At 30.9% G+C, this 11,749-nt stretch overlaps 1 protein-coding gene across 3 annotated transcripts in view; it reads left to right on the forward strand.

Moving 5' to 3' along the window:
• Nucleotides 1-6,500, forward strand: part of LOC108690762 (uncharacterized membrane protein C20F10.07-like) — a 69,348-nt gene extending 62,848 nt beyond the window's left edge. For 2 of the 3 annotated variants that reach the window (XM_018198225.1, XM_018198241.1), the window contains 4 exons: nucleotides 1,756-1,900; nucleotides 3,195-3,703; nucleotides 4,399-4,666; nucleotides 5,283-6,500. In XM_018198225.1, coding sequence (XP_018053714.1) covers nucleotides 1,756-1,900; nucleotides 3,195-3,703; nucleotides 4,399-4,666; nucleotides 5,283-5,393 — 1,033 coding nt within the window. In that variant the 3' untranslated portion in view covers nucleotides 5,394-6,500. The remainder of the gene's footprint in view (nucleotides 1-1,755; nucleotides 1,901-3,194; nucleotides 3,704-4,398; nucleotides 4,667-5,282) is intronic. The other variant, XM_018198234.1, reaches the window with a different exon arrangement.
• Nucleotides 6,501-11,749: the final 5,249 nt, after the last annotated feature.

Here is an 11,749-nt window from a genome sequence, read left to right on the forward strand (position 1 = left end):
AAAATTTTAAATCTACTTTTTAACAAAAAATGTAGATTTCGATGTAGTAATTTGACTTATAAATTTTGTTACATTCTCTTCAATACTTGAAAGAAACAATAATTTGAATAAAAGCTAATCTCGTTCGTGTTTAAAAATAATTTAGATGGAGTAATTAAAATAAAATAAATATTTTATCTATCCAGTTTGTGTTGCAATTTTCAAAGGTGAAGGCTTTCGTATTTTTCAACGATACGTAAGTTTTGTCACTATCACCATTTCAACGCGAAATTGTGGTTCGAACTGCAAACTGTGTCAATAAAAGAGCATGCGCATGAGATTGTTTGAATTTTTAAAACGCGAAAAACGAAGTGCAATAAAAAATTCGACGATGGGGACACGAGTGGAGTGTGGCAACGATTTGTGGAGTATTTCCATTACAGGAAAAAGAAACAGGACAATCTCCGAACAAATCAACTCCAACATGTTAGCAATGATTATTTTTGTTTGCTTATTTATTTGTAATATAGTTTAAGATAAGACGTAGAAGAGTAATACAATATTATTTTTAAGCTTTAATAGAGGATAAGATATAATATAATAATAAGAAGATTGTGTGTGTGATTTTGTTTCCTCGAAAATCTAAATCGAAATTTTCCTTTATAACTTTATTTTTAATTTATAGTTTTTAATTTATAATTCTATTCTCTAGACTAAATGTCTTGATAATTTTTTAAGCGTCAAATTAAATTGAAAATAAAGTTAATTACAGATTCATTAAAAAATGAAGTTTTAAATCTCGCAAGGTTTGTCACAAATAATTATCGTCACAAATTATTATTAAGACAATAATTTAATTATTGTCTAGTAAAGATTTTTTTTTAATCTCAAACATTCTGCGTTTTATACGAATGTAGTGATGATACACAAAAACGGTGTTATGTAACATGTTAAACAACATCATCGGTCCATGTTTTGATATAATGTATAAAAAAAGATAACTTTCACACACATAGTGTTACTATCCTGACCTCTAAAAAGATCAATGACTTTTCGGACTTTTCGATATCTTTTTCTTTCAACTAGAAAATAATTGTAGAGAATAATTTCTAATTATATATCATTCGAATTTATTAAATTTAGATACAATAACATATTAAATTTAGATTCGTAAGCAAAACATCAGTATATTTATAATATATTTTTGAGGACGTAAGGCATTTTTAATGTAATGAAATTAAACGCAATAGCGTAAAAAGGGAAATGTTTTAATTAATTTTTTTCGTGAAAATTTCACGCATGAATAAGTTGATCTGTACATACAATTTTATTTCATAATATGTATAATATAGATATGTCAGAGAAATATGTCTGGATTATAATTACTATTCTAAAAATTACGTTTGTAATTAAAATTATTGTTACGTACGTAAATTTTATCTTTATTATTATAACAATATTCTAATTATATTATTTTTTACAACTACTATTATAGTTACAATATTATTATAATATTATTACAATATTATTACAATATTATTACAATATATTATTACAATATTATTATCTAATTCTTAATGTAATTTTTGTCTCAATAATTATTTTATATTTTAAACAAATACTTAATTTTTTTAGTTTAGAATATTTTCGATTTTAATCATACGATCGGATGACGAATTTTTTTCGTACTTAAAAGTTAAATACATTCTCGCGTAATATTTAATATCTATCGGTAAAAATTCCCTTATATATTTTTATTTATTTTTCTTTTTTCAGTCACCTTTCAAAGCCACTGAGTAGGAGTACTCCATCGATGGCAGCTGGCGGCGTGCAAACTCCAGCAAAGGTTAGCAGAACCTCGAGGTCGTCGCCGACTACCAGCAGCGCGAGACAGAAGAAGTTCCATAGGCACTTCAGTCAGGTACAGATACCTTTAAGTGGTACATAAATTTTCTTAAGGTTTACGACAGAGTATTAATACGAGATAGTACGAGAAGATAGTACGAGAACGCCCTGCAGATGTTGTTCTTTCAATAACACAACTTGTTTAATTCGGATCCATTATCATGTTGCGATAGTTATTTAATCTTCATCCGACGTAGATAGTGTTTTAACTTCTCCGGACGTAGGATATAAACGCATACGTCAATGCACGCCTCTACGTGCAGTATAAAAATACTTCCCCTCATCTGTTGGTGAACTTCACAGAGACAAAAGTCCCAGGTGTTTGATAAAAGGATAAATTATTAAATGCACAAATTATTAAAATATATTGGGATATACATTATATCACATTATATTAATTATTATAGCAATAGCTTAATTAATTATATTAATTATTATATATTAATAGTTTTGCGTTTATGTCGATTGACGAATGCACAATAGCTTGCGTCTCACACACACAAGTGAAATTATTAATGAATGCGAGTTTGGCGCAATAGAGAGAGCTTCTTGATTAACGTTTAATGGATCTTTTATAAACAAGGATCGTGTATCAACTTGAAACAGAGCGTCTGTCAGAGCGAAAATGTCATGCATTCTGTATCTATATAAGCAACAATACAAGTACATGCTTGAAATGAGCTGTCCCGAGTATGACAAATGAATAAAGTTCTTAAAAAGTAATTTGAATGCTAGAAAATGAAATCTTGATTCGGACACTTACAATAAAAGTGAAAAACGTTTCGGATTATTCACTGTAAAATCGTATTTTTGAATGTTGAAAGAGTGTGCCAGAACTTTTCAGATTTTTTAGAATCCAAAAACACAATTAGGCACTAGTGGTCCGGTTTGGCCGGCTAAAAAAGTAGTGAAGAAAAACGTTATACCACGAGAAGAATTAATTTTTACTATTTTGCATTGTTCTATCCATAAATCGACACAAATTCGATTTTATCAGTTATAGGAAAAGAATTTTGCTGTAGCATCTAAAAATTAAGTTAGATATATAGATCTGATAATAATTTGTAAAAAATTCATGATGAGTAGGTAATACAAAAAATTGTGACATTTTAGCAGTTTAAGCGTTCTACATAATTATTTTTAAATTTGTGTCTATCTAAACTTTTAATTCATTTTAATAAAATCATTCTTTTCGAGTAGTATTTTACAAAAATTCACGCGAATGGACAAAGTAATAGAATCTTTTAGAGGAAAGATTCTATTTGCATTTCACCGCTTCAGTGAAAGAGCAGTACCGACCTAATGGATAGTCGTCGAAATTTCGCTATCAGGTGGCCGAGGATGAGCGTGTACTGAATTACTACAGCTGCGCGCTGGTAGGCGACATCCTGCTACAGGGTCACCTATACATCACGCCCAACTACTTCGCATTCTACAGCAATGTGTTTGGCTACGTGACGAAGCTGCTGATACCAACGGTGTCGGTGTTGAAGATCAGCAAGGAGAAGACGGCGAAAATCATACCAAATGCGGTGGCAGTGGCTACTGAAGAGGAACGCCACGTTTTCTGCTCACTGCTCTCACGCGATTCTACCTACAAATTGATGAAGCAGGTTTGGGACGCGGCGATGGAGCCGCAAACAACGGTAGATGTGTTGCCAGAGATTGACACCGACACGAAGCGTCTCGCGCCAGACGACGTCGACGATGATTCGAGTGTATCCGAGAGTGGTACTGATATCACGCAACCAATCGTCTGCACCACCGATCCCGACGGTGCTCCTGAGATCCTCAATGCGCCAAATTTGGCACCCCCCAGGTAGTCTTTCTATTTCGTATCCGTATAATTAAGAATGTATTGCACATATTTTCTAACAAATTTTTAAAATTAAATTATACATTTTTCTATATTGTATTTAAAAGTATATAAAGAGTTTAGCGACAATTTAGAGTCTGGACAAAAAATTATTTCAATAAAAAGTAGACATGTTAAAAAATAAAGTAAAATATAAGAAAAGTTTCATTTTAACTTTAAAATTGTATTGTTAAATTTATTTTAAATTATATCATAATATAAATATTAACATTATTGATCATTTCATAAGTATATAACATTTATTTTTACACGGAAAGTATAAATTTTCAATTCCAAAATTTCCAATTTTTGGCACAGACTGTATACATCCTTAAAAAAAGAAACATATAAATAAAAAAAAATTGATTAGTTTAATTAATCAATCGGTGAAATTATTTTTACGCGAATTAATTTTAGCTGAATTAATTTAGATGAAATAATTAAAAATTTAACAAAAATGAGATTAAATCATGCGAGATATAAAATAAAGTATAATTTTATTTGCTTTCTTGTAACAACAAAAAAGATTTAGATAATCTTATCGAGTCTATTCTCACAATTAGTTCATAGCTTTGTGAAATATGACACATTGGATTCGTTTTCGCAATTGTCATTTATTTCATTTATTTTTATCTTGCTATTTTTATCTTTCTTTTCAGACTGGAGACAGCAGTATTAACAAAGACGCTGACACCGAGCAAATCCGACAGGCTGAGATCTTTATTTGCCAATGGATTGAAACCTGGCATGGTGATAACGATACTGGTAGCTCTCTTGGCAGTTCTTTACGTATCGGCGGCTCTAATGATGATGCGTATTGACAGGCTGCACACCGCTTATTTAAACCATCCCCTCGTCTCACCGGAACGTTTCACGCAAGATCGATTGTTGCACTATCTTAATACGAATCTAGATCAAATAGTGAAGGTAAATTATCTTACTTATTACTGATTACATTATAAATTTTAGATTATATTATCAGGATAAAGTGCAAATTTAAATAATGACATTATTATAATAAAGTTTTTGATTTTAGCAAATAAATTATATTTTCTAATTTAATGCGTGCACATTAAATAATTATTAAAATAAATAAGATTTATTACATTGAATTAAAGATATAAGATTTAAAAAAAAATAATTACATAATTACAAATGTGTGTATATGTGATGATATTTGATCTCGATATTTAAAATAATTTTTTAGTTCTAAATTAAATGATAATTGAAATAAATTAATTAAATTGATTTAAATAAAATATTTTTTTTATTATTCTAAAATATAACTACACAAGTTAGAAATGTATATTTATTTTTATATTTTTGTATATCTTTACAAGATAGATAAATGTATGAGTAATTTTTGTTAAGTAGTATATAATTATGTATCGCGCCAGGTGTTCGAATTTTATCGCGATAAATTGAAATCACAGATAATCGAAGTAGATCAAGTGTATGATTGATGAAATTATTTAATCGCATAGTCTAAGTAATTAACTGTGTCATATGTACTTGTGATACGAGAGAATATATTTGTTTATAGGTGCGGCAGAGTCTGCAGACGCTATCGCAGCAGTTTGTAACGATGAGCCGAGGTGGTAGCCAGACAGGATCGGCCGGTGGCGTGGTGGAACCGGAAGATGCACCGAGTTAGCCCTCGACGATAGGACTCGATTTAATTCAGCCAAAAAATGACACGAAGCCCCGTCGCCCTACTGGCGCACGTAGCATTACCTCGTGAACAGCGACGCTGTCGCCTATCGTTGTCATTGTCTTCGTCGTTGCTGCGCTACTCGTCGATGATCATTTCTATGCGTAGATCATCGCGCGATCATCTCTCCGAATAGGAATTATTGTCGTTTTAGAACCTAGACTTCCGTGGAAGTTTAGAGAGGCAGCTGTCTCGTAAAACGAGAGCTCTCGAGCTCATCCTGAGCGCGTATCTTTCTCGAGCGAATTTTAAAGAACCTCGAGCGCCCGCGTGAGCCGTATTTGCGGATTATATGTTGTTTTAACGGAAACATACACATATGGATAAATATACCTCAGGCATACATATATAAACAATATATGCATACGAAGAAAGCGAAGATACGAAGGTAAGTAAAATGGCGAGCGAAAGGGTTTTTGCTTTCTTTTTTCTTTTTAAACTAGTCACGCGTGTACCTAAACCCTGGGGTACGACAAAAGAAATAGAATGAATAAAAAATGGTATATGTATATATACATATAGTATATATCTACAGTTATATATACATATAAAGTATCTATACATACAGCTAGATTAACAATGCATATTTCGCGCGATTACTTGTTCGTTAATTATGTATTTCGAGCTAGTCGGGCACTACTCACAGCTGATATATATATTAACAATATATTAACAAGATCAACACTCTATTATATAGCATCACAATTGGATTATCTTGATGTAGCGCGTAATACACGCGCCGAGCGATAATACTTCATGGATGAAGTGTTTACCGAAATATAATAGAATTCGCTTTCCTTATTCGCCATTAGCTCTTTCAGTACCTGCCTTAAATCTGCATTTAATAATGATATAAAAATTTAATAAAATTATTCTACGGTGCGTCCCATGTTAATTCCCGTCACGTTCTCGATGTCTCATGAGTCTCAATGAGACTGTAGGATTTAATTTTCTCCGCCGTCACTAAATAAAATTATGATGAAATGTTATATGGAGACAATTCGTGACGTTCTATGTTAAGCAAAAATACAGATCTGAATGTTGAAGAAATATGATTTCTTTAAAGTTTGAAGTTTTATTAAACTTAAAAGAATATATGTGGAGTTTTCTCTGTTATGCAAAATAGATTCTTCAATTAGTAAAGTTTTCAATTTCTCAATAACTTTGCTAATCGAAGAAAAATGTGACTTTGTAGTTATTTGCTAATAATTTTAATGTGACATTTAAATGATTCTCGATGTCTTTACAGACTGTAGCATAAAACTAAACTATACTATATTACAAATAGAAAAGGGGTTTTTGACAAATTTAAATGAGAGTTGAAAAGAATGAAGAGACTCTTGCCTAAATATTAATGTTTGCATATTTGTATCTTGCAACGAGCGTAAGAGGGTGTTTACTTAATGACAGTTAAAATTAAGTGAAATATATGATGAACGCCGGCTGTAAAATTGCATTGAATTAATACGTGAATTAATACGTGAAATTAATACGTGCTAATGTCCCTTAAACATTTTGTTTGGTACTGAAAGAGTTAAATTGCGCAACTCGGATGGACCTGGAAATACAAGAGAAAGGAAGAAAGAGAAGAGAAGAGAGAGAGAGAGAGAGAGAGAGAGAGAGAGAGAGAGAGAGAATTCTCTTGTGCGTGACTATTCCTATTATATGATTGATTCTGGAAGTAAATGACGGCATATATCTTCTGGATTTGATCATGCGACTCGTTTGTATCGAAAGTGACTCAATTTTGAAAGTTTGTCAAAATTTTGAGAATCTTGAAACATATAAGGGCATCGATTTGTTGTGTCTTACTTAATTCATTTATGCTTAATTGACTTACTTTAATTGTTAATAATTTATTTGCTTATTAATAATTTATTTGATATAAAGCATTAAACTTAATTAAAGGATTAGACGTGATGTTATTTATGATTAAATGTTTGTAATGTTTTGTAATTATTTATTTGAAAAATTTTTGTTTTTATACAAAAAGGAAAGTTATTTTTTTTTAATTATTTTTAGTTGAGCGAATTTTTGTAAATTGTATTAATCAAAAAATTGTGTATATTGAAGTTTCTTGCCATATATTGATTTGATTAAATTACAGGTAGAGAAATAATTAATTCCGGCATAAATGAATTAAGTTTGTGACGTTTCGAAGCTTAACACTTGCCGCATTTTCGAGACGAACGGCTCGCACGCGAAAATGCTCGCGAAATATTTCATTTATGTTCATTTCTATTGATATAGTTTAACTTTAATCTCGGTTTAATTTATCTTTAGCTTTTTCTCAGAACTGAAGAGAGATAAAAAGTAAATTAAACCGAGATTAAAGTCAATTTATATTGGTACGCATAGAAACGGGCAATATTCGAATAAATTCCATAATAATTGTATTTTTCGGAACGAGGAATGTTTAAAGAAAAAAAATGTTATTACATTTGCGATTATAATGGGAGATGAGAGAGGATGGAGGTTGACTGTGATAATAGGATCGCGAATGCGTGCTCTCAGAAGCACGATCGCGTTTAATTCTTTATTGCGCAAATCTTTGTTTCCGTAAAATAAAGAAAAGAATGTTATCTTTAAGGAAAAAAAAGAAAACATGAGAAATGCGGTTTATATGATATGTACGGTGCAGTGAGGAGATCGTTTTTATGATTTTTGCTAACTTTGGAAAAAAGAAAAAAAGCAACGTTTGTAAACGCGATCGTTCTTCTTCGAGTTCAATATGGAATCTAAGAGAAGTGCTGTTATATTAATTAGCTATATTTATAAGAATGTAAAGAGAGAAAGAAAGAAGAAAGATAATCCCTTAAACGTTGTTTTCTATATCGGTATATTGTTTAATAATTAATTATACTGATGGGATATACAAACGGTATTTCGGTATTACTTTAAGTTTCGATCTTTTACTGGACATTACCATTATTGTTATATTTCTATTATCTATTGACTACGTTGAATACGTTATTGTACTCGCACAGGCAACGAGGCGAGATAATGATCGAACGCGATCGAATTGGGAACTTGTTTATTCTCTTCTAATTATTCCTCTCGAAAAAATTGTGAAAACACGGGATGGGGCAAGCAGTATATCTTTCGCGTATTCGGATTCGAAAACACGACTCAACTTCACGTGCGACGAATATTTACGTCAACGTGAGAACGTACGCGAGATAAGTTTGACCGTAAATAGAAATGTATCGACCGACACGTGTCATTACTAACGACTCGTTAAAAGGCGAAAGCATTCTGATACATGCGTCTAGTAAATGCGAGCACACGCACGAGAAGCAGATCTGTAAATCGCTTTGCCGGAGAACTTTCAAATGGGATTTTGCGAACTCGATCTATTGTACATAATATGGTGAACCCCTGGAATTTATAAATATGATCTTTCGATCCACATCGCATACACGGAAATATTAATTTTGAGATGTTTTGTCATCCGGGTAATAAAGTAGATTAGCCGTTTCCGATGTCTAGGAAGAATAAAGGAGCCGTCTGTGTAAAAAAGGGAGAATTGAAATGAGCAAATAGTAATATTAGGTGTGGAAAAAAAGTTACATCTAACGGGAAAAACGCCACGAACTTTTTCCCACATCTAATATATTCCGCGAAATTGAAATTGAAATTTCGGGAAATAAATCTGTTGACTATTTTTTATTCGTTCAGGACCTATTGTTGGATGAGATTGCTTCTTTTCGAGTACAGATAATTAAATAAGAATATTTTTTCAAGATCATTATTTAAGACTTAACAAACAAGAAGAAAAAGAATGAATAGATATTAAAAGATCGTTTATTAGTTTTGATTTTGATAAACAAGTAGCACAATGCATTTGAATGTTTTATATCCAAAAAATAAGAAGAAAGAAAATAAAATTCTTAGAGTATTCATTTTATTAATTTATTTTTATGTAGCGATAAATTTAATCTGAGGAAGCAATCTCATGTCGGAAATTAACAGCGATTGGTTGTGAAAGAAATTAGGAGAAGACATCGAGAGACATCGAGTATTCTACGAAGATCGTAGCCAAATAAACGCGACAGCCAAGTCCTGTGCCAAATTTGGTAAAAAATTGAAATACCGTTAACAAAGACGATGCTTGTTCCTGTCGATTGTCGTATGCTTGTACAGCTTTTCCGCCATTAAGGAGTCAATGTTAAACTTGTTACCTAGAGGAATAAAGTTGCCAAACCATATTGAAATTCGTTTCGTACAACGAAACGACATTACAAAATTATCCGGTCATCGATTTTTGATTATCCCGCACTTTTGTTGAATTTTCAACAAAAGTTATTTGACAATAATAATACGTTGTGTAATAATTGTTTCCTAATACGAATAATTTTTTAAAATTAAATTTAATTAAATTTAATAAAAGGTTATTTGACATATTAACATTAATAACAGATATAAATTTCTCCTGTAAAAGATTGTTAAATTAAAAGATTCTACAAAATTTTATATAGATTCACATGAATTAGATTTTTATTCAAAGGAACAGACATGTAATTTCCTTTTACTTATTTCTATAATCTCTTATTTTATAAAAAATGTATATAAATGTTTTTTATTTGCGACTTTGTTAATTTTCTGCGGGTAATCGCAGAATCAATGATCGGTAGCAGAAAGGGCACTTTTTCCGCGTAAACGACGCAACTCCTATAAACCGCGACGAAGCGTAAAAGATGATGATTGAGAGAAAAAAAATGCAGAGCACAAGACGATGACTCCCCGGTCCGGAAATTACCCAAAGCGGATGTTGCATTAGTTAATTGTATTACGTAGTCGATAGTATCTATTCCTCGTTCTTGTTTATGTATGACTGCTATTTGCCTTACTGTAATGTTTTTAGACTTTTTAGATGGATGCTCAATACACACGGTCCGTTTATTTAAGGATGTATACGAATGTGTATAATGTGCTGCAAGATTGTCGGTTGTGTGCTTCACATATTCGATTAAAGGTCTTAATATATATTTAATGGAACAGCTGAGATAGAAATTTTTAAATTCTAAATAGCTATCTATGATGAGTTGCTAAAGTAACGGAAAAATTGTTCACACTGTTGTGTTGTCATACACTATATGTGCAATATATTATATTCTTAAAATTTTATAATTTTCTATTCTTTCAATTTATTAAATTTTTTTGTATATAATTACTTTTTAAAATATATTATATGTTTTATAAATAAATCTTTTAAAAAGCTGATGTTAAAATAATAATTAAATTTTAATAAGACATTAAACTTTACTTTAGTAAGACATTAAAATAGATAAAGTAGAAATTAGATATGATTTTTTTATTTTGTATGTGTAAAAGTTTCTAATATATTTATGATATCTTGTTTTGCGAAACAGGAATTGAAGAATAGGAAGAATTATGTTTTTTTTTTTTACCTTTGGAAAGTTGGACTGTAAAAAATATTGAGCGAGAGGCCTTTAAACGCGATACGCAAAGTGCACAATGGGCGGGTATATTTGTTAACGATGAAATTGCGGGGTCGCAGAAAGAGAAAAAGATTCGTGCTCGCAATTATATTATCGGATCTCGCAATTATTGCGTGCACGCGAGGAATCGTGTGGCAGGAAGGAATCCAAAAACAACTACAGACCAATAATTTACTACGTAATTTGTGTAGCTCGATACACAGGACGCAAATAAATTTGTGAAAACAATTCAGTCGTGTAGCCACCTCACCCTAGGTCCATCCCGTTTCCTTCTACGCAGGCATTTCCCATCGCCAGCGATTAATCTACAAACTGACCGCAACGTCCACCCACGAGAGCTTGCGGTTTATCGAGTTAATTACCGCTGTACCATGAGTTGATAAGATATGATCGTCTAATTAGGAATTTCATTTCAAATAAATAACATTAAATTAATTTTTTCGCGTATTATGATTGAAGTTTATTTTTAAAATGATGATTTCCATTGTATATTTAACATAGAATATAAAACATCTATCTATATTTTTTTTGGATGTGAATAATATATAAACAATAATCGAAAAATTGAGCCATTAAAAAATACATTTAACCTTTAGAAGATATGATTTTATTTTAAAAAATCGTCAGCTTTCCTTTGAATAAAAATTTTTATGATTCATTATTTTATTGTATTCTTTGTTTTAAAATATGACCGTTTTAGCGCCACTAGAATGCAAGTTTTTGGTTTTGTAAAGGTTAAATAATTTTTATAAGTTTAGTTTTAATTTATATATTAAATTTGAAAATTTATATTAATTTTCTTTTTACAAATCTTGTTTGTAAAAATAATATAGATTT

This window comes from Atta colombica, unplaced genomic scaffold, assembly GCF_001594045.1.
Source record: "Atta colombica isolate Treedump-2 unplaced genomic scaffold, Acol1.0 scaffold105, whole genome shotgun sequence".
Lineage (NCBI taxonomy): Eukaryota > Metazoa > Arthropoda > Insecta > Hymenoptera > Formicidae > Atta > Atta colombica.